Genomic DNA, 27,093 nt, shown 5'->3' with positions numbered 1-27,093 from the left:
TGCCTCAGAAAGGCGCCATTTTTTCCGTGTACACACGTGTAATTAAATGTAATGTGCCCCCTATCTGGAAAAAAAGAAATTAAATTGCACATTTCATGTAATAACATTTTTCTTTTTTAATTGCGAGCATCTCGGTGCTCATCCTTCCCCCAACCATAAGTGTAAGAAAAAGAAAACCAATGAGGTTTGTCTCGGGTCCCCGTGATAGAGCCCTGCCAGTCCTACCCTTGAAGGGGTCATAGTGCTCACTTGAGGATAAATGCTTTATTTCATACTCAGAAGATATTCAGCGACAACTCAGATAAACATCTTATGATTCAATGATTAACATCATGATTATATCAGTTAAAGCCATATGTCACCCATTCAGAGTTGTTGTGCGGGTGCTTTCTTCTGGTGCGGGTTACAATCAAAGCTCTCGATCCGTGAATATGAATCCCAATAGGTAGACAGGACTCCAACCTCGTGAATCCCAACTATGAGTTCAACAGGGCACGGCACGGCACGGAGACCCATGGCCCCACATCCCGCAGTAGGGCCCTGGACTGAGATTTTAGGTGTGCCCCAGTTCAAACTCTTCACGGACAAATTTGTTACAAATTCCCCCAGGGAATGTTTACGAGGTGCATACACGATTAAGTAGTAGTCTAGGACGATGAATTCAATCGGTAACGTTCCTTGTGTTAGCACGTGTTTGATAAATATGAAGAAAGAAAATCCCAACCGCTTCACGTACAAGCGTTAATATGAATTTGTAGTGTTGTGAGAGAGAGAGAGAGTGTGTGTGAGACAGAGAGAAACAAAAATAGAATCACATCTGATGAGAGAATTATACCGGGCCCCGAGCAGGAGCCCTTCTCGACCCACTCTTTTTGTGGGGCTATGCAAGGACCTCAGTATTGCATGGAATAGGAGCTTCGACGATAAGGTCTGGCACAATGATTTATAGCAATAAATATGTAAATTAAGAGGTACTGCCTAGGCACCCTTTTATTTTTCCCTGGGACTATGATTTTGTTAGGGAAGCAGTAGGGACACACTTTTTTTTGAATTAAATATACAAAAATTTGTTTGAGTTCTCTGTAGAACAACCTCATTATCATCAAGGATTCCGCGAGAAACTTTACCTTGGAATAGAGATCAGATATAAGTATACAGAAATGGGCAGGAAGAACATTCCGGAACCAAACAACACGACACTTGAGATTCTGTTCTCATGGTGACAGACACTATTATGGTGTTGGCTGAAAAAGACATTTGTCGGGAGATGAACAAGAAATCCAAATATGTACCGGGGTAATCGACTAAAGAAAGGAAAATCATTCGGAAAAATGTTGATAAAGAGTGAAAAGATCTTTAACAAAAAAAAAAATAGAAGTAGCCTAATTTTTTTTCACAAACCAACTTCTCTAGCGATAGGTGACACTTTTTGGAAGTGCAAGAAAGGAGGTGTGTTGAGATGAATTAAGATAATTTAACAGCAAAGAGTTGAACAGTGCATTTCAGCGCTGAAAAGCGTTTCATTTACCTGCTCTTATTTATCCACTCGCACTTTTTCAAAATTATTTCGATGTGTAAAAATTTCCTAGAGTGAAAATCAATACAATAAATTTGTCATAAAAAATGCCGCCCTGTAATCATTCCACCCTAGGCGGCCGCCTCGTCGCCTCTCATGCCTGGCGCCGGCACAGTGCTGTTAAGAACAATGAATGGAACAACGGAGTCTTGGTGATGGAAACAAATTGTGCATAGAAAAAAAATTCTGATGACTTTTTATGGTGCCTCTTTTTTCCCGATGCCCTAAGCACGTGCTTATTTTGCTTAATGGTGTATCCGGCCCTGTTTCTATACCTGTTTTGGTGGCTATTCAAGTATTACATCAATACGTCAGCAGCCCTATTTGACCCCCCCCCCCCCATCAACAAAAGGAAGCAAAACTCTGACCCCAAACCCCTTATCAGCAAAATTTCATCGACTCTGCCCCCTCTACTGGGATCAGAGACATGCGCGGAGAGGGGAGGGGGATAGGCAGAACGAGCATCCGCATGCCCCCCCCCCCCCGACGATTAAAAATAAATTTTCATGGAAAAAAATACTTTAAAAAAATTAAAATATCGGAAGAAAATCCGTTATATGTTATTATAATAAATTTCTGCTATTATTCCAATGCTGTTTGGAGGCTGAGAACGCAGAGAATTTCTCTTCAAGAAATGCATTGCGATCCACCTCCTAAGCCTTTTGTGCCCCTCTCGATCCTGCGTTTGCCTCTGATTGGGATTGCTCTCGAAGGGCGGTAGGATGAAAGTAGACAAGCTTCCCCCCTCCGATGACTATGCACAACCTCGGTGAACCACACTTCCTTCCCCATTTGAAGAGCTTGAATCCGCTTATGTACGAGAGTCTAGAAAATCAATCAAGGACAACGCAGGTGACAACACTGCGTGGACACAAAACCGTTATCCGACTCCCCCGCTTTTTAAGTGGGACAGGACCATGGCCCCCCACAAGGGGTGGGCTGACAAGGCTCCAGCCCTGGGGACCGGGATGATTTTCATCGTTTTTTTGTTTTTCACGCTATAAATTCTTCATAAAGGGGCCCGTGAAAGTCTGGTCGGGGGCCCGTAAAAGATCCCAGCCTACGGGCCTTGCTTCAGGATGTGGGGGCCATAGACAGGACATGGCAGGGGGAACGCCTGTTGAGGCCTGAGCAGTGCCATCTTAACGCGTGGGCCCACCCGGGCACGGCCCGGGGGCCTCACAAAAATGAAATTTGGTAGAATTTAACTGTTAGGGCCTCAGAAAAACCACTTGGCCCGGGAGCCCATTATGCTCTTAGGACGGCCCTGGACCTGAGAAGTCTACTAGAGAAGAAAGTCTTTTGAGGACTTATAAATAGGGGGGATGTTTGCTCAGATGCCCACAAACTGGGGAAAGGTTTCTCTAGTTTTTCGCATTCCTGGCAAAGATGCCATTAAAATGTGTAATAAATAAATTAATTAATTAAGAATATTTAATATTTTTATAAAAGGTGGTTGATGGCATAAGCGTCAGTGAACCCCCCTCACTCGATGCTGACGTAATACTTGAATGGTCCCCATTGGATGTCAGAAAATTTTTTCAATTTTTCCCGCCGTGATTTTCAAACGTTCGTACGGCTGTAACTTCGTAAACGACCTGAACCTTACCACATTTTTCTTCCCCCCCCCTCTTCTGTCTTTTGTTTTTTTTCAAATTGAGGCGAGGAGACCACATCATTACTAGTGGACAGCACTTAAGGTGTAGTAAAGAAGTATGTCGTCACTGGATGATTAGACAGTGTTGAAGGTAATATTTGAAATATTCAACTGCGAGGGAGAATTAGGAGTCGGAACTCCGATGACATGATGGATCTTTCCAAGTACATCAACAAGACTAGAATTCCCAATCAAGGGGACAAGATCCACAAAGAAGAATGCGTTTTCTGTTTCGACACGCCGGTAACTTATTCCACTCAATTTCATTCCCATTTATTTCTCTACTTACTCCACACACTTCCATTTGATAAATTGTTTACCCTTTTTTTCTATTTGTAGAGTTTTTGTATTGCGTAAGTTTTCTCAAATGGCTGCATTTCGTGAAAGATATTGATCTCCCATTTGTAATATTCTCTGTGGTATTATATATTTTCGGCTGAGATTTAGTGAGCAAGGTTGCGCCAAATTTGGCGATTTCTAATTTCGCTAAGGTTTATTATATCGTGGTTATTAAGGTTTAAGATGTTCGCCCAAGGTGCACCTTGATGAACATCTTCAACATGGTGAAGATCAAGACGGTCGACAAAAGAAAAGAAATTCCACGCTAATCCTTTTTTGTGAATGGTACGACAGCTGGCTGATTCAAAGATGAAAGGAAACTCAACTGCTTTTGCGGAGAATGGAACATGTGTTCTCTCACTTACCAGATAAATGTGCTAGACCACTACACTATGCCTTTTAAGACCGGGAAATTTTTGAAAACATCAATGTTTGTAAAGTATTTAACCTGCACAATCGATTGAGCTCTGTCTTAAGCCCCGTTCACATGTGCAAGATTGGGGGTCGCTTTGGTGGTAATTACTGGCATGACAACTTTTTTCCCCTCGTAGGGAAGAAAAAGGTGGGAGAGAAGCTCATAAAAAAAAACCCATCTTTCTTGGGGGGGGGGATCAGAGGTTGATACCGACCTTCTCTCCCATAATCCTTTGCGTCGCGAAATTTGCTATAAGCTCCTTCATCAATCACTTCCGTTCAACCTATGTAACGAGTGACGACTTCCGGAAAGAAGAGGGGGATTACCGGCATAAACTTAACGTCATGTGAACGGTTTGTAGCGAAAATCCCTGTTACCGGGAACTTCCTGGGATGTTTTATTGTACAAGTTAACGGGGCTTTAAAGAGTTATACAGAGAGGTGCGTAAATGAAAATATTGACGAGGTGTTAAAAATCCTCATTTGTCGGTATATACAGTTACTGTCTGGTGCCACAGTGATGAAATTGGTTTTCTGTTCCTAACTTCGAAGCTCATTTTCGTGTAAGCTGATCTCCCCATTAAAAACTCGCCACAGAGAAGCTTATGATGGTACAATTATTCAGTCATTACACTTCACTTACAGTTAGCAAAAATTGATAGTAGCATTACACAGAAACAAACTTAGCGTTAGGTTCACAACACGTACATTCCGACATACCAATTTGTTAGAAATTCCGTAGAGGAATGTGTAGGGTTAAGTAGTAATATATATTTATACAGTCGATTGTTATGTTATTAATTTGTTTCAGACATTTTACTGGTCCTACGGCTCAGGAAGGTTGAGAAATGCTGCTATATATTATAGACAAAATGTGATTTTATAAACAAAGTTTTCAAATTGTGTGTAATGATTAGTGTAAAAATTAATTTTTTTACTAAACACATCTGTGAAAACCGATGATTCCATTTTAATCTCTTCCGACCTATGAGACTGGATTCACTTAAATCTCCTCCAGGCTTGAATGGTTATTTTATTTTTGAGAAGCTAGAACATCATGAGGTAGAATTCTGGAAGCAATGAAGAAAGTATTGTCCATGAGATTCACACCGACCAATTACATTCGGGTTTGGGTCTCTATTCTGGCAAACCACATGTCAACCGAATTTCTTGATGTGATTGTGATCGCTGTTTGAAACCATGCTAACAGCACACTTTTGGGCAAAAAACTGTAATTTATTTTCTAAGTTTCACATTGACTGATTTAAAAACTAAAGTATGTTTTCGTCTGACTGAATAATGCTTATTTATAAAAAAAATGTGAGAAATTCGCAAGATGCATGATATCGAACAGGTAGGGCTGAAACTAGACACCTTATCAGCCAGGGCAAGCTGTTTTTTTGCTGCCCCTCATGTAAGGAGCATTTAAAATGAGAATTCTGCACATCCAGTCTAGTGCCAGACCCATCTGCTCCATCCTATTTGCAGGCCTGCAAACAGTTTCTGCCTATTGCTTGATAAATTTCAATCATGACGAATACGATAATGAGACCTTAGATGCGGATGATAGCAATGACGCTGGTAAAATTAAGAAATAAAAATGATGCTGAAATAGATGAGGTCTCTCCGCAGTCAAAATCAAGGAGATGATCTGTGTGGATAGGGAAATGTTCTGCTTAGTCTGTCTGTTTTGGTGAACCAGTGGCTTGATTTTGAGTATAGTGATAACACGTAGACCTAATTTAACTTATTAAAATCTTGTTTACACCCTCCAAAGTTGGTAGCAATGTTCATAGGCGTACGCGGAATTTTCTCAAGGAAGGAGGGTTTCAATTTTTATTTCTTCTCAAGAGGGGGGGGGGTTACGTTTTTTAATGCAAACTAACACTATAATCTTGGCTTGAGGCGGTTAGAACCCCAACCTCCCTTTGTGTATGCCAATGGCCATGTTTTGATGCAGATCAGGGGTGTGCAAACTCTGTCAGCCCATCAAAGGGTTTTATATGGTCCCTGAAAGGTGTTCTGGTAGAAACATATCAAGTATCAATTCATTCAACATGATAAAAATGATAAATGTTAAGACTCGCAATATTTCCTTCATAAAAATAAGAAATCGGGATTCATGCAGAATAGTCCCAATTATAGCAAAAAAAATTGTCAATGGCAAGTAAAGCTACCAATCATTGTCAAAAAGTTTGCTGAAGACAAAAATTTCTGATAAATTTGCGAGTGCAGTAAATAGGGGACTGCTAATGGGTGAAAATTTGATTAACGAAAAAAAAAATGTGCATGTTTGACAAACATGGGGGATGAATATTTTTATATGACTACAATCTATCAGGTTGTAATTATCATAATATAATTTATAAGTCATGAAAATAATCTTAATTCTTGATTTCAACAATTCGAGTAAGTCTTGTTGAAGAAAAAAACAAAAAGAATTTTATACAAAAAGTTAGGATGGCCAAGGTAATACAGAACATTCCTGAAATACTTGAAAATACAGGTCTTAATCTTGAGAGGTGGAAATAACACCAATCTGGACTGTGGACTAAAAACGTTGTGCATCCCTGATGTAGAGGTTTAAAGAACTCTAAATGTCACATTCATATGAAATAACTGTAGGCCTTATATGAACTTTTTAATTTGATTGAAAATATTGACTTCTGTTCTTGTACACATACCTGATTGCAGTCTATAAGTTTATTTGAATTTGCAGGAATCGGAGCATGGTCTTTATGTATGCATGAGCTCATTTCTTGGTTTCTGCCTGAGGCATATGCAGTCAAATTTTCAGAAGACCAAGCATGATGTTTATCTTCACATTAAAAGAATCAGGAAGGAGGTAACTTTTTTTTTAATCAGTGACTCAATTTTTTCCACTTTATTAAGAATTACTGTGCCATAAGTAAAATGTCATGAAACCATCACTGTGCCCCCCCACCCCCCCACGTTAAGCTGTAGATGTTTCTTTTTTAAAAAAAATTATTTGCAAATCCAACAGGAGTTTACAATTCTGAGATATCGCAACCAGAGTGACTATGTTTGATCAGGATCAAACTGAACTGAGTGACTACAGTAGAATCTCGAAAATCTGAAATAAATCGTAGAGACCATAAGAAATTACTAAAAACATGCACTATCCAAAAAAAACGTTGAAAACGTCTACGATTTTAGCTTTGCTTATTCTTTGTTTTGCATTGTGTCCATGGGTGTCGATGCTTCCGATTTACATGGAAGCTTTTCCATTTTGTTAGTCCTTAAAATGTTCCAGTCAGAAACCAGATTTTTTCAATTTTTATAGGAAAATCCCTAAAAATCCTTAATTGTGCTTCACTTGAATGAAAAATTTACCTGAAGAAAATATTTTTTCAGTCCTTGCAATCGAATGCTATGTTTTCTCAGAAAAATATGGGGAACTAGGATTTTGAGTATGGGAAATTTGCAGTTGTTGCCAAATATGATGTCAAAAGTGAACAAAGTTGTCGATTGTTTGCTAAAATTGCTAATGATGGGAAATGAAGCACAATTTCTGCAAATCACATGGGATTAAAATGAATTTTAGAGAAAAATGTTAATTATGATAAATGTATAAGATAAGCCCCTGTTCATATTTCATAATTTTATTTAATAAGTTGGCAAAATAATTTTAATTCTTGATTTTAATGAAGGATAAAAAATTCAAGTAAACTTCATTGGAAATTCGAGAAAAAATTATTTTTTTATAAAAATGAAATCGAGACACAAAAAATGTTCCGAAAAAAACAGGCCACACACATACGCCCACCCTATCTAGTCCAAAAAAGTTTTTGAGTTTGCATAGACAATTATTTGATTTAATAATTGTCATTTTTTTCTTAATTCAACTAATTCATTGATATTAACTAATTAAGTTAATTAATTAAGTTATTTAACTTATTCATTATAATAAGACTGTAGCTAGACAAATCCCCCCCCCCCCCCCTTTAGAACTGGAATTACTGCCGTTCTTTGGAAAAAAAAAAGTCACATTCTGAGAAAAAACACAGAGTGCCACTCAAAAAAAAATTTCAAGAGATGTCGCATAAATAGAGCTACAAACTTTGAGGGGAGGTAGAGAACATCAAAGGATTGAGAATTGCTAGGAACCCATCACTCGATGTTGTCATACGCTGCTATGCGGCACTGTTCATGACAGTGCTGGATGAGAAATATGTGATTTTCCCTCATTCGAGCAGTAGTTGCCATAGGACCGGGGCTCTCAAACTGTTACAGGGAGTAATGTCACCAACAAATGTTTTTCGAAGAGATCCTTTGTTGAATTGCTCTGGGGAATAAGCGTTGATCAGAGCAAGGGACGCTGCCAATGGAAAAAGTTTGAGAACCCCTGCTATAGGAGGAGCATGCAATCTTATTTGGACAAGAATCTGGCAAAAAAAAAAAAAAAAGAGAGAAATCACATATTTTGCCTCTAGCGCTGTCATAAATGGTGCCGCCTAGTGACATGTGATGGCATTTCTAGTCATGGGTTCACGTGATGCTTCTTTTTTTTTATGTTGCTTCAAACCAGGGTTGGGTTTTTGACATTTAAAACCAGTTTTTGACATCACAAGAACACGTTTAAACTGTCAAAAACTGGTTTAAATTCAAAACTGTCGAAAACCATCAAAAACCTAAATGAATGCTTTTTGATAATGTTTTGAACACAATAGGTATATAACATGATGAAAAACTTACTTTTTTTGTATATTACAATGTTTTATTTTTAAACATTAATTGATTACGATAAACATGTTGGGGTAAATCGAGAAGCTATCCATTCTTAGAATAAGACAACCATAAGTATTCTTTATGGGCATTGTATAATATTTTATCATGTGTATATATTGTTTGTAATTTGTGTTAATTGCATTTTTAATTGGGTTGCTGTATTTTTGAAACATATGACAACCATATTTTTATGGGCATCTTTTTATCAGCCACCTCGTTGGGCATTTTGCCTGTTGTGGCGTTGTATTTGTATTGTATTGTATTTGTAATAATTAAAACAAAATATTAATTATAATTTGCAATTTTGAATTTTTCAACAAGATTCTAGAACATATAAAATATAGTTTTGTGGTTCATTTTATCTAAGCTACTGATTACCTGTGCTCAATTTGCATTTGCTAAGCGAAATAGAGCTGCTTATTCAAAATATGTATGATATGGGCATCACAGTGTTGGGTTTTAGATTTCAGAAACTATAAATAAGTATTAAAACAGTAAAAAATTTATTCCCAATGTTGTCAAATAGTTTTTTTAACTTGATAGATATGCTAAATAAAAAAACACTTTTATGTAGATTAAAAGATTTTATATTTGGAATTATAATTACTAAGAATCTATTTTGATATTTTAAATTTTCTGATCTGTCCAAAATGTTATTCCATGTAAAAATTCTCACACAAAACCTGTTAATACACTAATTAAACTCATTTATTTTCCATCTAAAAATTTCTTGGAGCTCAGGGTGTATAAATTCACAGTTTTAAAGAGTATTTTCGACCAAAGCAGAGCCGACAGGACTTGACACCCAAAGCATTTGTTTTGCACATTTAAAATTAAATACAGCTTCAATTGGAAAACCGCTGCATTATAAATGCTGGTAAATATATACCATATCATAGTGCTGAAGTAAGAATAACTAAGTTTGACTAAGGATAAGTTACAGGAGTTTCTTAAGCTTCATATACAATCTAGCATTGGCAAATTAAATGACATTTCGGTTCTACAATTTAGTATTTTGATCGCTAGGTATATTTCAATGTTATGTACAATAAGAGTATCTCAGTGATTATCTAGATAATTTAATAACAGAAATCAACATTACATATGATGTAATAAACTTTTTAAACACTTATCTGTTGTCAAAAGGGTACAGCAGATGGTTTATATCCAAGCACATATATATAAGCAGTTGAAAAAATTTTGGAAGATCAAGAATCATCTTGAATCAGAGAATGTTAAATCATTCCATAGTTTCCCTTCAGTTTTTATGCTATACTTTATTCAAATTGTATATTTTATAAAAAGTAAAACATATATATATTTTGTCCAAAATAATTCTGTAGAGAGTAGAAAATTATTTTAGAATCATATTAAATATTATAACATAGTCACTTTAAACATTACATGCAATTAATGTATGCATTTCCAATGGCAATTTTTATATTGAAAAGCAATATTTGAGGTTTTCGACAGTTTTTGACAAAGGTTTTTGACGGAGGGTTTTTGGCCTGACAGTTTAAACCTCCAAAGACTGTCATGTGTCAAAAACCTGCCAACCCTGCTTCAAACTAAGCATTATTCAACTCCATTTTATGTTTATTCAATTTCTTTTATTATAATGTTTTATCTTTGTCAATTTCATATTAATGTCTGTGAAAAAACTATTTGTTTTACAAAAACTTTGATTATCAGGTGCCGAAAGATCCTGCTACTGAATCAAAACCAACGAAACTTGCAATAGGTAAGTGAATTTCATAAGTAACATAAATTCAACTACACGGACTGCTACTGGTGCTTTTTAAATTATGTTTTGTTTTTTAACATAAACATCTAAACATTACATTGCAATTCTCTCAGCATTAGCACTGTATCAGGCCGTGTTTGGAACTTGCGATTGCACAATGGTAATCAAATAAAAATGTGATTTTCTAATTTTTGATTTCACAAAAGATTTCAAATTTTGAGTTGGCTATTCCTTTGAAAAAACTTCTGGTTGCTACGGCGATCACACAGACCTACAACACAAATATGCTCACATTTAACTTTAAATGCACACATTACCTGTTTGTAGAATAGATTCAGGGCCGCAACTGGGAGGGGCAGGCGGGCCTAGGGTTCTGGGCTCTGGACTAGAGGGGGCGGCACCAAATTCACCCTTAAACTGCTTCTTCTACATTACATCGGTGTGCCTCAATGTGTACTTGCACTGTTTGAGAAAGTACTTGGTTGCAGCGCTAGATAGATGGCACCACCTACTGAACACAAAACACGCCAAATTCTGGGTTTCTCCAACACAAATCTGACATAGCTCCCATGTTCAGGTGTTAAAATATGTGGCAGTTAAATGCCGACAGATCAGAATGGTGGACCATCAGGGAAGGAAAATAAAATAATTTTACCAGGATAGCCAAAGTATGAATAGGGAATGAGAAGATAAGTGTCTGAGAGAGAGGAGATAGGGAATCTGATTTACTTTAAATTTGATCAGAAGATATTGAAAATGCCAAGATATTTTTAACAAAATGTAAAATCAATCAGAAGGGAATTTATACATTGATTATTAGTAAATATATAAATGTGTGCCTTCAAGTGTTAATTTAAGTGGATCCTGCTTATAACGTTTTTCAAAAACCATCATAAGTAGGAAAACACTTCAAACAGGAAATCGCAATGAGAATGACTTATTGTTAGAACCATGAAAATAAGTTGTACTAAGTGGAAAAACATTCTAAATGGGAGAAATGTTATAAGCGGGTTCAACTGTATATTTGTTTTAGATTTATTACATGCGGAATTCCATACATTAAATTCTCAGTGCTAATGAGCTTCTTTGCAAGTTTTTCCTACTAGTAGACAATGAAAGTAAATGAACCTTTTTGGATAGAACATGTTTTTAGAAATGAATTATACTTGATTCTCACAGATACCTTCTTGTCTTACCTAGAACATGACCCACCGCTCAGTCTCAACAAAGAAATATAAGCAGGTGATCAAAGACTTGGAGCATACTGGAAGAAAATTCATAGATATACCAGTGAATTATAGGGGGGGGGGGGGGTATAATTTTTTTTCAAGATAATTTTTTTTGAGAGGGACCCACTTTCACTCAAAAAGGACCCACATTTTTCAAATAACCTGGGGGACCCAGGTAAATTGGAGTTCAGGAGCATCTCTGATTAATAAGTTTGTAATAACAAGCTTTCAATGTATCATAAAGTAGTTGAATTTTATGCATTTTATAGCATACGTTTGTTATAAAAAGAAATGTATTTCAGGACTTGAAGGAGGATTTATGGTTGATGAGAAGAAATATGAGTATGAGGACACGTACACCATTGTTATTATGCCAGACTTCCATGAGTACATGGTTGCTTCAGCTGAACTGCCTCAAATGGTGAGAGCATATCCAAACATATCCATGAACAATGAAATGAATTTAAAAATGTGAAATGTATCACAATGGTCATTTACAGGGTTTAAGCTAGAGAAAAAATTCCTTTCGCAAAAAAGCGAAAATTGAGAGAAAAGCTTTAACAAAATGCTACAATGCTAATGTAACGATTAATGGTTGGATGTCTACTCGTTCCATACCTCCTGTACACATTTTTGCGAAAGTGGCTATCACTTCTTTCGCAATCTAAGATTTTCTTTCTCATTTTGCGAAAAATGCAACCGTAGCTTAAACTCTGGTCATTTAAAATGTCATGAAGTAAAAGATGACTTTGACCAAAAGCGATCGTAAAATGATGACGGTAATGTGAACAAGTAAAAACATAAAAAATGGTCAATGGACTTTGACAATATGTGCACACTGGTTGACTCTCTCAGAATAGAAGGTATGACTGTGCGAGGCGACTAAATCCTATATGCAACCGGGCAAGCAGCACTTCCTTGCTGTTGGTCCTGTAGCGCGAACGTCAATGGTCGAGTGTGAGCTTAGTTATGTCATTAATTTGATTATTTCAGATTCTGCCAGCGGTGATGCATCACTTCTCGATTGAACAGATGATTTATTATTTGAAATTCTGCTTAAAATACAGTAAAACCTTGGTATGCATAATAATACCGGACCTAGAAAAAATATCTTTGTATAGGAGTTATCGTTATATCAAAAGAGGCAGCAGTGTCATCAAATTGGCAACTTTTTTAAATCAATGTTCTTAGTATCACCAAAAAGTGAGCTTTTGAGTATTTATTATTATCAAAATATTTTATTTGATTAGCTGATAAAAAAAATTCAGTTAGATGTATTGTTCCTGCAAAGAGGTTTATCTCTTGAAGGTCATCTCTTCTACATTGTGGGGAGCTGACCGTAAGTCGCTCCTCCACTTATACAAAGCTTTAATAAGATCGAAGCTCGACTACGGCTCCATTGTATACGGGTCGGCACCTCAGAGCTATCTGAGTGTGCTCGACCCAGTCCACCATCTCGCCCTGCGGATTTGTTCTGGAGCTTTCCGGACGTCTCCAATGGAGAGCCTGTATGTCGAATGCAACAAGCCATCACTGACATCAAGACGCCAACAACTTTCTTTGAAATATTATATCAAAATGAAGTCTTTACCAGGTCATCCACTTCATCGTGTCACTTTTAATCCCTCATTTCATAGACTATTTGCTGCTCGCCCTTCATGTGTTCCATCTTACGGTCTTCGTATGAGGGCACTTGTGGAAGAACTAGAATTAGACATCAGTCGTGTGGCCCCAGTTGCTTGGCAACTGGCACCATGGGAGCAGTCTCTGCCAGATGTCTCTCTTTCATTATCATTATACCCTAGAGCCACCACAGCAGATGTCATATATCGACAGATATTCTTTAGGCACAGGGGTAGGTACAACAGGTACTTCCCCATATATACCGACGGCTCCAAGAGCCCTGGCCATGTCGGTTGTGCCTACATCTGCTGTGAGGAGACATCTTTCAAACTTCCAGACACATTCACTATATATTCGGCAGAACTGTACGCAATCCTTCAGGCTCTACGTCATATACGATGCAAACGCCACCGACGATGCATTATCTATAGCGACTCTCTCAGCGCATTACAAGCACTGTGTTCCTGTACGTTTCACACTCATCCATTCATTCATTCCATTTTTCATGAACTGCATTACCTCATTCATCATGGTACCACAGTAAAATTTTACTGGGTACCAGGTCATGTAGGAATACCGGGCAACGAAAGAGCAGACACTGCAGCTCGAACAACAACTAACATTGACAATAACCTTTTGGTACCTGCCAGTGACCACTTCTCAATCCTCCGGGAAGTGATGCATCACCGCTGGCAGGACCATTGGAACAATCAAATTAATAACAAATTACATGCCATCAAGCCCACACTTGGCCATTGGCGTTCGAGCTGCAGAACTAACCGAAAGGAGGAAGTTCTGCTTGCCCGGTTGCGCATAGGACACAGTCGTATCACACAATCATATCTTTTATTACGAGAGAGTCAGCCACAGTGCCCACATTGTCAAAGTCCATTAACCATTGCTCATGCTTTTACTTGTTCACATCATCGTCATCATTTTACGACCGCTTTTGGTCAAAGTCATCTTTCACTTCATGACATTTTAAATGACCACAGCGATGCATCTCGCATTTTTAAATTCATCAAAGCCATTGGTTTTTATAACAAATTATAGATTTTTACAATTCATGTCATTTTTTTATGCTTTACGTTGCTTTTTATCATGCATGATTTTAGTATTTTGACATGACAAAAGGATGATTTTTCTTATTTTTATAATTTGTTTTGGCGCAGTTTGACCAAATTGGTCCTTGCGCCAGAAAATTTAAAATCCAATCCAAAGAGGTTTATCTCAGTACACTTTGGTGTAGCACATAAAAAGTAGAGTCAGGTGGGGTAAAATGGTCGTAAAAAGAGGTGTTTTCATCTTTGAAGAGGTATAACTATATGCATTTTTCAAAAAAAGGATATCTTTTGGCTGATATTTTACATTACATTAGCACGTTTTTCAAAAATATTTTTTGGGTGTAACAGTTTTTTTCAGCAACTTTTTAGACCTCACTTTTATGACCACTTTACCCCATGGGGTAAAATGAGTAGTGCATGGGGTAAAATGGTCATACCAAATAATAATGAAATTTTATAAAAATAATTATTGTGGCATTGAAGTTTTATTTAACACATTTATCAGTCATTTTCTACTTTTAAATTTCTAACTTTTAATGTACTCTATGGTTAAATCTTGGCTTCATTAGGATCTCCAAATACAACTGATCCCTTATTTCATCTATGTCCTCATTTTCTAAAAAGGTATAAAACTTCATTATTTAGGCTTTTTCAAGATATTCGACAGATACTTGTAATAAATCCTTATTAATCACTTGTCTGATAATTTGCATCATTGGTTTAAACCAGCATCCCACACACACAGCCTTCTGACATCTTTCATAAAGTTTGAATAGTTATAGATTTGCCTCAGATCTTCATGAAATTTTTTCTTTGGCTATGGGAGTTTAATGTAATTTTCACATATTTCTATTTTGTGGCAGTCAAAGTTCAACTATTTCCTTAATTAAGGTTTCTCTTCTGCCATCCTGAACATGTTTTCATTTTGCCTTTGTGTTCTGTATTACCTTTTTGTTTGCAGCTGAGATTAACGAGGGCAAAGTAGTCAGTATATGGCTCATTTCACGTCTTTCATCAGACACAACACTAATATTAGCTAATCTTCTAGTCTTCTTTACATGTTAACCATGATTTTCTTCTAGAATCTTTTTTTCTTGACTAGTTAATGATCCATCTTCCTTAAGTGATATGGAATCTTCAACTCGTGTTCTTGCATCTCACACGATACTCTAATGCTCTTTCCAACAGCTAGTGATACTAATGGAAGGATGTCAAAGTACTGTTGTATATTCTTTTCACATTTAGGTTCAAACACCTACTTTCCAAGTGCGTGTTTGCTCTGGAAAAGAAAAAAAATGAATTATATCAAATAAAAAGTAAATTAAGTAAAAGAAACAACTGTATTAAGTAAAAAAAATTTCAAGTTCAATTATATGTTAGGCAAAATATCTCCGTGCAACTACGTGTTAGTTAAGCCTAATGCTATGACCACTCTACCCCACGTTGTTAAATTACTATAAAATAGGAAATATAATGATTACAACTTACCAGTGAATGAAACAATGTTCTTGAGACACTTCTGGAGTGTCCTGCACAGCCAATCTATAAAAAGTTTGAGCAACTAAAATGGTAGAGAGAAGTTATTCAGGCACTCACAGAATGGAACCTGAGCTTGGCGTAAAATTTTAAGTGAAAAACTTTGCTACTTGCAAGTAAAAGTTAAAACAGAAATTTGGTAGCAATATATCAATTGAAATTCTGAATTTATGTGATTTTATGTTCAGTATGACCATTTTACCCCACCTGACCCTAGTGGTACCAAACACTTTCGGTGATTAGGTGATGCATAGGTGGTTAGGTGATCGAATATTGTTGTAGCAAGGTTTCACTGCATGTTATTTTGACAAAATGAGCTGAACAATTCGTAAATAAATTGAGCATAAGATTTTTTTGTGTGGCATTGAAAATCGTTGTTTTGACGTCCCTCCCCCTCCGAAATGTATTATTTCTGTGGTACAAACATCTATTCAGCTGTCACCTCTGCAGATGGCCACTTTTTTATGGAATGCTGAGTGGCTGGTTTGGAGTTTTACTGTATATTGTTAATTACCTATGAAAATTGATGGGCATGTCATGATGAGACTTTGTTATAGCTAAAAGTATATGATTGAAGTTTTGTCCTAAAATTTTTACATCTGTAAATCTTTATGAAAATATCACTGTATTTTTTATTGGTTTTGTTTAGAATTCAGGTGACCACACACATATGGGCCCACCTTTCATACGACCTGACTTTCCAAATTATCTAATTTTTTTCATTGAGATTACTTGATATTTGGTTATTTTAACTGGGCTTAACCAATCAAGTGATTACGACGGTATTTGCCGGTGCTGCCATACGTAATGTTGGTGCCTACGACGGCATTTGCCGATGCGCAGACTTTTTTCAGTCTTTTTCACCAGTCAAGTGATTTAGACGGCATTTGTCGTCACTGATATACGTAATGGTGTTGCCTACGACGGCATTTGCCGACACACAGACTTTCCAGTCTTTTTCACATAGATGTGACGAAATAATTTGTCATACATGTGCTGCCATCTCTGTACAGCCATCCTTCTACTTTATTATCTCATCACTAGATGGAGTTGACAATTATATTTCAAGGTCTGAGATTATTATTGCTATTATCTTTGTCATGCGTTGCAAAGCTGCATCCCCATCGTTTTTGTTTCAATTTCCAACTCCCGTGCAAAGATGCATCTGTTTTATTACTTATATATCTTTTAGCAAAGGTTCAACTACTATGGTTCCACATAAATCCATCAACAGTATTTCTTTTAGTCACAGGACATTATGACCGCTCCCTCCTTACTTTTGGGGTGTCATATTATGTCTCTACACATTCTAGCTATAAAAAAACATGCTATAAAAAACATTTTAATATTTCAAACTTCCAAGAAAATTAAAAAAAAGGGAAAAAGCATGCGCATCTTCAAAAAAAAGTGGGCACTGCGAGTAACGCTCGAGGAAATTAATTGGGCAGGTGACTGGTTAAGGGATAAAACTATTTACATAACCTGATCGCAAATATCAATATTAAACTTACATATTTATCACTATGAAGATAGTTTATTATTATTTTATTAAATGTCAGTTTACTGCAGATTTTGGTATTCTACCAATCTTCTTTCCCATAACTAGCAATTTTCTTGGTAAAATCTGGCAATTTTCAGCAATATCACCAATATTTGGATTTTTTGCCTCTTGAAACATGTGAAATGTTAGGATAGGTCTCAAAAAGAGTTTTGGCTCTGGATCTCCAGAGTTCGTTATGAGGACCCTTTTAATGCACCAAATATATGCACAGCATTACTATTGAATCTAGGATGTATCTCGCAGTTGTACAGATTTCAATGGCTATAGTGCTTTATAGTGGTTATAGTGACGGACTCGCGATGCGGGGATCCGGGTTCGAACCCCACAGTGGTGGTCGGCTGAAGTTGGTTTTCTGTGGTTCCCAACTTCAAGGCGCAAATGCGAGCCGATCTCCCCGTTAAAAAGTCTCGCCACAGAGAGCAGCAGTCCTACAACAATAAATCATTCAATCATAACACTTCACTCATAGTTAGAAAAACTAGTGGCAGATGGCAGCACTACACATAACAAGCATTACAGAGAAACAACAAAAAACTTCACGTCAGGTTTCACTACACGTACACGCACATTCCCGCATGTACTGATTCGTTGGGGGGTTCCGGGGGGGGGGTGTGGGCGGGGCACATGTGTGGTGTAGTAGTAGGTAGGGCCTCCAAAAAATGGCTCGGGGATCCATGATGTTCTTAAGTCAGCCACCTCGTTGGGCAATTTGCCTGTTGTGGCGTTGTATTTGTATTTGTATTTTATCATAATTTTGTGTACTCAACTGTTCTTTAATGGTTTAACTATAATTAGATATTTTTTCTGTGCAGATCCAGCTTTGTGCTGTGACACTTATTGCTGCAGATGCTGCCAGTAAGGTAGCTGAAGCTAAAGCCTTAGCAGGAACTTGGGATGGAATGAAAAGGGAAGTTACAAAGTATGTTAAAATTCTCCCTCTGTCAGCCTTTCTGTTTGCATTTTTCCTCATTGTGGCTTGGCTTGTTATGCTCCTAAATATATTAGGATTCGGCATGCTTTATCTTATTTTGTATTATGTTTTGAACTTTTTTACAGGCCGAATTCTGATTGATTTTCATTATTTTTTCCGTAAATTTCTTTAGGAATACTTAACTGCAGGATAATATCTAATGTTTAATCCGTAAAATATTATAAAATTCTCAAAGAAAACTGAAGGCAACTTTAATGAATAAAATTTAGTCTCATTACATTTTTTTAAAAGTTTTCAGATGAAAGATGCATGCAGTTTATACTACAAAACTGTGATGTTTATTAAAAGAGCGGCAGTTTCTATGAAACTGCAAATTTCAGGTGAAAATGCAAGCCTATCTCCTTGTTAAAAAGTCTTGCCACAGAGCAACAGACCTACAATGATACAATTATTCAATCATTACATTTTACTCATAGTTAGAAAAACTGATGGCAGCACTACACATGAAAAGCATTACACAGCAGAAACAAACTTTACGGCAAGTTCACAACATGTACAAGTTTGTTCGAAGTTTCGCAGATGAATGGGGATAAGGTGCATGTGTTGTTTGGCAGTAGTTTCTATGAAAACTTTTCATACAGAATTTCTCTTAAACATCAGCTCACCATTGTGCCAATGACACTTAAATCAATTTTTATAGTAAAAATGTGAAGGGGGGAGAAATGTAAATTGAAAATTTAAAGTATTTTCCAAAGTCTTTTGTACATTTCGACTTTTTTTTAAATTTATGATCTTTTCAGGCACGCTGATAGCCTGTTACAGTTGGATAATGGTGTTAAGATTCCGCCCAAGGGTTGGAAATGTGAAGACTGTGGCCTAACCGAAAATTTGTGGCTTAATTTGACAGATGGCACCATCCGATGTGGGCGACGTTATTTTGATGGTCAAGGTGGAAATAACCATGCTGTCGAGCATTACAAAAATACAAAGTATCCTCTTGTTGTCAAATTGGGAACTATCACTTCTGAAGCAGCTGGTAAGTTGGAAAGTAGGAATTGATAGTGTTTTATTACATCAAGGTTGAGGATCAAATTTTAATTATGGGTACCATGTCGATTTTATAGTAATTTATTTTTGGGAAATGAGTGATCATAAAATGGCAAAAGACTGAATTTGTATTGTAAATAAGAGCTGAGGTTCTAATGACTTTTAATTGTTGCATTTTTGTGAGTATATCTTCATATTTTAGAACTTTTTAAATAATTTATACTACAGTAACAATACCCTTTATAATGATATAATGGTATTACTCTCTGGTTATTGATGCACTTCTCATACTCTTAATATATGCTATTTATAGTGATAACTCCTTTGTAACAATATTTTTCTCTGGTCCATTGAGTGTTGTTATATAAGCGTTTCACTGTATTATTTAATTCCTTGCAAAGGAAATTTTGTGATTTTCTTGATAATTTTTATTCTTAGATGTGTATTCATATGATGAAGATGACATGGTTGAGGATCCAAGCCTTGCAGCTCATCTTGCACATTTCGGAATAAATATCAATCAAATGGAGAAGGTGTGTATTATTTCGAATGATTTCAATTAAAAAATGGCGTGGTTATATGAAAAGTACCTCATATAACCTAAAACTTGATTAATTGAGGTCTTACTGTATCCCTAAAAGGACCTTGAAGCTTTAAAAGAGCTAGAATATAGAAATCATAGAAATTTGCTTGTTGCTTATATAAAATTTTATACCTATTCATTAGGTCATTGGCCTTGCATTAAACCCCTCTTATTCTTAGGGCATGGGCATGCTTATCTTTGAAAAATAATATGCAGAAAAATTATTTTGGTTATTCTGCATATGAGTAATTTTAACTTGTTCTTGTTGAAAATGAATTTAAAAAGTTATTTATTATTCAAGTTATATTTTAATACAGCAAGATATTGTTATACATAGAAATACAGAAATTGCATTGAGGGAAATTTATTTCTGTATGGTTTTAGTGCAACAAGGATGGAAAACTCTGTCAAATAACTAAATGATTTCCATTTCTGCAGACAGATAAATCCATGATTGAGTTGGAGATAGATATGAACCAACGAATTGGAGAATGGGCCATCATACAAGAAAGTGGCAGCAAATTGATTCCAATTTATGGTCCTGGTTATACTGGTCTACAGAATTTGGGGAACTCATGTTACTTGAACTCTGTAGTGCAAGTCCTTTTCACTATTCCTGACTTCAGGCAAAAGTAAGACATTTTTCAAATGATGTCTATGCAAGAAATGTACCACATTATTTGTTTTATGTTTATGTATGTTTCTTTCCTATGTTTATTTTTCTTATGTATCCTTCTGGATAATTTTAGAATTTCTAAATTATCTATTAAACCACTTGTGCCTCTCTTAAGTATTTTTCTGAAGTGTGTTATGCCAAAAAAGTGTTGCATGCATGTGTATATGTCTCTACCCTGATGTATTGCTAAACCTCTAACGCTCAGGTGTGTGTGTTAGTGTTATGTCAGTAGTTCCCAAACTTTTATCAACCACGAAACCTTGCCCAATGTTCATCCATTGCTCTCTAGAATAGTCTAACGAAGAACCCTCCAAAGCACCAAACAGGCACACATCAATGTCCCAAGCTCATTGCAATTCTTCTGACAAAGATTGGATAACCACCTGGGAACTTTGACACACACTTTGAGAACCACTGTATCATGTGTCTTTCGAATTGGAAATGAAAGTGTCAACTCATTTGTGTCTCTGCATATAATCTTTTGTCAGATATAGTATAGTGTTATAAGAGCTTGATTCTTCTAACAAATATAAAAAGAAAAATACTGACAAAATGAATTTGAACATAGTTGTTTTCATTTGTCCTGAGGTCATTTATGCACATTAATCAACATTTATAGTTTTTCCTTTGTTCTTTGCATTTATAAATTGCATCCTATACCACATTCTAATCAGCTTGCTTGCTGTGTATCCATGACTTCTAAAGTGTCTTGCCCCATCCAAATAATTATGCAAACACTGTAAAAACCAAAAACTTGTTCTTACAGTAGAGCCTAAAGACATCCTCCCCTATAAAGCACTGTTTAGCTGCATTAACTTCTATTTAGGTTCTTTCTATAGCCAGCAATACCGCCATTTGAATCTTATGCTTAGAATTAATGAAAAACAACTGAAACTTCAGTTTAACATGTTATAAAACACCAAAGTTTGCTCTTTTGGCCTCTATTTTTGCCTATATTTAAAATAAGTTTTAATGATTCTTTCTTACGGTATCAGACTATGCTTGAAACATCATTTTGGTAGATAATATAATTTTTTTTTTCATTTACATTTTTCTTTATGAAAGCCCCGTTTCTTCTGCATTCCAAAACAAGCCGTTTTTTTTTTATATATGACACTTAGAATCAAAGTTACATGCACTTAAGTGTTGCGTTTTTACATATAGTAATCTGTGGATAAAAACTTTAAATGCGTTTTGCAAAGAATTTTATTTTTGACATTTTACTAAAGTTTTAAACATGATGTCTAAAAATCTACTGATTGTATCACTTAGATACCATATCATATAAGACAACCATAAATATTTTTATGGGCATTGTATTATATTTTATCATGTATATATAGTCTTTGGTTTTTGATTATATTTTTAATTGGGTTGCTGTACACTGGTGTAAGAAATTAAGAGAATTTGCAGACTTGGTCGATTATCTATAGAACTACTGTACTGATTTTAATGAAATTTGATATGTACACACATTGATACAATACAAAACAAATAACCATTCAACAATTGTAATACAAACGCATGATCGTGCGTAATACTTGTTGGAGTCGGAAGGTATGAAACAGCAGTTGCAGAATAAACAAAAAAATGGATTAATAGATGGGTTAATGGGGGTAGGTCCCCTCTTACAGATATACAGATCTCGCAGCGTGATTTTATACTTGAAATAAGGCAGTTTATCATTTCCTGTGGCAATTGGTCCCACTCGTTCAGCAACGCTGTTTTCCTTCCCTGGATGGTTCCCGGAGGGGGGTTGCGAGTTGCAATTGCCCTCCCCAGAGCATCCCAGACATGCTCTATAGGATTAAGGTCTGGAGATCTGGCTGGCCAATCCTTCTGGCGAATATCCTCACTCTCTAGAAAATCGTCGAGCAGAAGAGCTCTATGTGTGGCCATGATAAACGGATTCTCCTGTCCTTAGAAGTGAGCGGGACGCAAACAGCAGGTCTTCTTGCAAACAGCCCTCTCTCATGAAGTCTTTTGGAAACAGTCACCCTTTATACACGGGTTCCTGTGGCTGCATACAAGTCACGAGAGAGCTGAGAAGCTGTAGCACTCCTGTTACGCCTCGCTATAATCGACAAATGGCGATCTTCTCTGGCCGTTGTGGCTCTTGGAGGACCTTGCCCAGGCTTTCACTCGATGGATCTGGTATCCTGGAACTGTTTCCGTAAGTTACACATGACACTGGGCGTTAAATTGAACTCTCTACAAATCTGGACTTGAGATTGGCCTGCTTCTAGCCTGCCCACAATTCGCCACCTCATTCCATCTTCTAAACGTTGGTGGTTACTCATTTTTACTGATACAATTTGAAATTAACCGATTGCTGCAAAATAACACCAAGAAATTTGCAGAGGTGTGCTAGCGAACGAAATGTGTCTTAACTTACGCACGCTTATAAAGCCTGTTCCTCTACTGGCTCCGCCTATGCACACGTGTACACTTACGTATTTTGACGTACAAGATTTGCATTTTTGTCTAGAAGCAGTGGTTTTACATTCAGTTCAGTTCTTTTCATGAAATTCAATAAAATATGCAAATTCTCTTAATTTATTTCACCAGTGTATTATAGAAATATATGACATTCATATTTGTTATGGGCATCTTTTTCTCAGCCACCGCATTGGGCATTTTGCCTGTTGTGGCATTTGTATCATTACAAAATTTTGATATATTTTATCATCTATTGTTAAGGTTATGAACCAAAATCTAAGACCTGTCATGTGTGTTTGTCTAATTACAGTGTTTTTTATACACGATATGTTAAATGAAATTTCAAAAAATTCATACATGCATCAACAGATTTAAGTGTAACTTATGAGCATACCGTACAATCCTTTAGATTTTAGTTCATAACCTGCATCATCACTAGCTGAGTGTACTGTGAAAATGACAAAAATTTCATTCATAGAACTTTTTGCTATCATTCCTTGAATAGTACATGAGTTTTGTTTAAAATTTGAGATTAAAATGACTTTTTCATCACAGTTTAAAATTTGTAATTGTTTTCACCATTTTTCAAGACACTTAATATCAAAAAATGTTATTAAAGTTCACTCCCCAGTACCATTTTATAGAAAAGTGCCAGGAAAGGTAGTCGGACACCTTAAAGTGTTCTTATTTTCACTTTTACATTTTTAATAAAGTCGTCATTACACAATTGAGATAAAAGCTTTTTTTGTCTTTAATATAACATATATGGCTCTGTATAACATTCTTTTCAAAACTCTTGCAATATTTGTCTCTTGCTATGGATCCTCTTACACTGTAAACAATAACCAATTTTATCAGAGTATATGATAAAATTGGACGCGGTAGGCAGTTCGATAAGATACGTGCCTGGAGTACCCCAAAGGATGTTTAGAGGTGTCGCGAGTTCGATACCTAGTTCATTCTTGTCAGAAAACTTTCCTGGCACAAGGCTACAACAGAAACGACAATGTGACCACAGCAAAAATTGCTACCACAGGGAGTCCCACATTGAGGGGTTAGCGCACTTACCTCTCGATAAGTATTAAAAAAGCCTGTCTTTTGGAATCGGCAATAAATTGTAGTTCCCGGTCTAATTAACCCTCATGTGCAGAAAATGACCGTGGTGCGACAAAAATGATCAAATGCTTATTATGATGAAATTCAAATTTTTAGAAAAAGTTTGAATGAAACCACACACACACTCAGAAAAAAGTTGATTAATTTCTCTTTTTTATTATTTTATTTCAGATATTTTTTGAATTCAGATGACATATATGAAAATGCATCCGAGGACCCTACAAACAATTTTAATGTTCAAATGTGAGTTTTGTTTAAAAAAACAATTTAAAAAATTTAATGTTGGGGAAATAAAATTACCTTGATTCAAGTTTTCCATGAATATAATTATCAGAATTATGTGTGTGTTTGATATTTTTCAGGTGCAAACTTGCACATGGTTTGTTAAGTGGCCAATATTCTAAGGCACCACCTGAATGTGAAGGAGAACCAACATCTCAGGTACGAAATGTAAATCATGTTTTTATAATACTCCTTTTTTAATCATTAAAATCTCATCTGAAAATTTGAATATTTTTCTAAGACCGGCATTACACTATAAAAGTTTGTTTATAAACCTTGAAAAATGCAACCAATAGGTGAATCGGTCAAGTTCGCTTGAATGTAACAGATGTGCTTATTGGTTACATTTTTCAAGTTTTATAAAAGAATTTTTATCAAACTGTTATAGTGTAGTACTGGTCTTAGGCTATCTGAATAATTTCTTAAAAATAAATATATTTTTTCATACATATTATGTATGATGAATAATGTCTTGTATAACTGATGAGTGAAGATTTGTAAAATTTCTTATAATAAATGCTACAGTGAAAAAAAGATGGAAATGTATGAAAAATTATCGAGTCAAAAGCACAGGATAAAAAAATCCATATTGATGAAGTATAATAAATTTACATTATTTCCATTCCTTTTATTCCACAGTTATTTGACAGTGTTTCCAAAATTGTCAGTGGTAACTTTCACATACATTACATGAATTTTCATTCAGTGACCTAATAGTTAAAAATTAAAAGATTTTGTTATGAAAGTATTGAGCTATTTTTCTATGTTGTTCTTTCAGGCTCTGAAAGATAAACATTTGAAAATGAAATTCCAGCTTGTAAAATACAAGCTCAGTTGACTTTTTATTTCTGAATTGTTTCAAAGATTATGTATGACTTTTTTTCACTTTGTAAATGTTATGTGAAATTACTACCAAATTCTGCTTTCAAAAGTGTAAATTGCCAAAATTGTATGGAAAAATAATAAAAATTAAAAATTTTTGCTTTTACTCATCAAAATCTGTAAATTTTGCATCTATTCACATCTATTTCTTAGATACTAAAATTATTTATCCCTAACCATGGTGCAATATACTGATATAGTGCAAGACATTAGCAAAAGATAGGTTTATAAATTTCAATCGTCATTAAAATACCAACTTTTATGGTAATTATAAGTGTGATGTGTTTATATACAATACAGTATTTTTAATCATATACAACATTATTAATGTTTCTAGGTGACTTGATTGTCATCGTAAAGAGAAAAAAAAACAATATTTTCAAAATTGTCATTCCTTTCAAATATTTACTTTACAAATCAGTGATTTATGACTAATTATTTTTATTGCATGAAACTGCATTTCAGGAGCAAGAGGGAATCAAACCACATATGTTCAAGTGCCTTATTGGTGAGGGTCACCCAGAGTTCTCAACGAAAAGGCAGCAGGATGCACAGGAATTTTTCCTTCACTTCTTAACGGTTATTGAAGTAAGTGCTTCATGGAGAATGTTACTTTTAAATTTATTTCTTTTAAAAATATAAATCCATAAAAAAGACTGTTGATTCTTTAATTTCAAGCAGGATCTTTAGTAAAACTTGTTTTCCTCAGTATATAGTAAGGCAAAAAAAAAAAGCTGTAATCAAACATCAACTCACATGACAGGCAAAGTATTCAAAATAAAATGTTGGAAAATATCATGCATGAAATATGGCATTTTTGTTCCTTATGTATGATATTCTAAGATGTTTCTATATTTTTCAGCTTGAGTACTTTTTCCCACTTCTTTTCCAACATTAATGATTATTAATGTCAATAGTAGTGAGTGATTAATCATGCCTTCCATATTCATTAATGAAATTGATAAATTGCTTTTTAGAAAACAAACCAATAAAAAAGTGTTAGAGACAAAAAAAGAAAAACATTCATTCATGGTAACTTTAAATGGAAGGTAGTAGAAAAAAAATGTTTTTATTTTTTGAAAATAAGTATTAAGTTGGCTAAGACAATACTTATTTGGAAATTAATGTTGTCTTAGCCATCAGGCTGAAAGCTATTGTTTATATCTAGAATAAGGCTTGACAAACCAAAAAACAATTTAGGCATCAGCAAAATTTCGTAGGAATTAAATATTTTTCCCATTAAAAAAAGAATAACCATTCAAAATTTTTGCTTTTCCAAGACTTTGTATATGTTGATAGATATGTTGGTATAAATTCCAAAATTTTTGTTGTAATTAAGACTTTAATTTAATAATCACCATGGAAAATTTTAGTTGCCAATACCGATTGCATACTTGCCAACTATTGCAGAATTTCAACAGTTTCTATGAATTTCAATTATAAAATATAGAATTATGGCGAATTGTGAAAAACTACAGAAGTCTGTTTCTTTTTAGAATTTTTCAAGGATTTCTTTGAATTTCATTATCCTATCAAGTACTAAATGATGTCCCAAAAGGAATATCTCGAAAGAATAAATATCAAATTAACCAATCGACATAAAAAGGTGTGGTTTGCACTAAGATAACTTATCATGGCCTAGGGT

At 35.4% G+C, this 27,093-nt stretch overlaps 1 protein-coding gene across 2 annotated transcripts in view; it reads left to right on the top strand.

The window, feature by feature from the left end:
- Positions 1–3,158: 3,158 nt before the first annotated feature.
- Positions 3,159–27,093, top strand: part of Usp5 (ubiquitin specific protease 5) — a 41,848-nt gene continuing 17,913 nt past the window's right edge. Inside the window, exons 1-11 of one of the 2 annotated variants that reach the window (XM_089243215.1) lie at positions 3,159–3,476; positions 6,706–6,831; positions 10,428–10,476; positions 12,011–12,129; positions 18,305–18,411; positions 19,224–19,459; positions 19,909–20,003; positions 20,492–20,685; positions 24,456–24,527; positions 24,647–24,725; positions 25,914–26,036. In XM_089243215.1, the coding sequence (XP_089099341.1) occupies positions 3,381–3,476; positions 6,706–6,831; positions 10,428–10,476; positions 12,011–12,129; positions 18,305–18,411; positions 19,224–19,459; positions 19,909–20,003; positions 20,492–20,685; positions 24,456–24,527; positions 24,647–24,725; positions 25,914–26,036 (1,296 nt within the window). In that variant the 5' untranslated portion in view covers positions 3,159–3,380. Of the gene's footprint in view, positions 3,477–6,705; positions 6,832–10,427; positions 10,477–12,010; positions 12,130–18,304; positions 18,412–19,223; positions 19,460–19,908; positions 20,004–20,491; positions 20,686–24,455; positions 24,528–24,646; positions 24,735–25,913; positions 26,037–27,093 lie in introns of both variants that reach the window. The other variant, XM_089243214.1, reaches the window with a different exon arrangement.

Source organism: Pholcus phalangioides, unplaced genomic scaffold, assembly GCF_987345545.1.
Source record: "Pholcus phalangioides strain wild (caught in Gottingen) unplaced genomic scaffold, Ppha-v1.0 ptg000015l_1, whole genome shotgun sequence".
In the NCBI taxonomy this organism is placed as follows: domain Eukaryota; kingdom Metazoa; phylum Arthropoda; class Arachnida; order Araneae; family Pholcidae; genus Pholcus; species Pholcus phalangioides.
The sequence above is the reverse complement of the archived record's forward strand: the minus strand, read 5'-3'. Positions and strand labels throughout refer to the sequence as shown.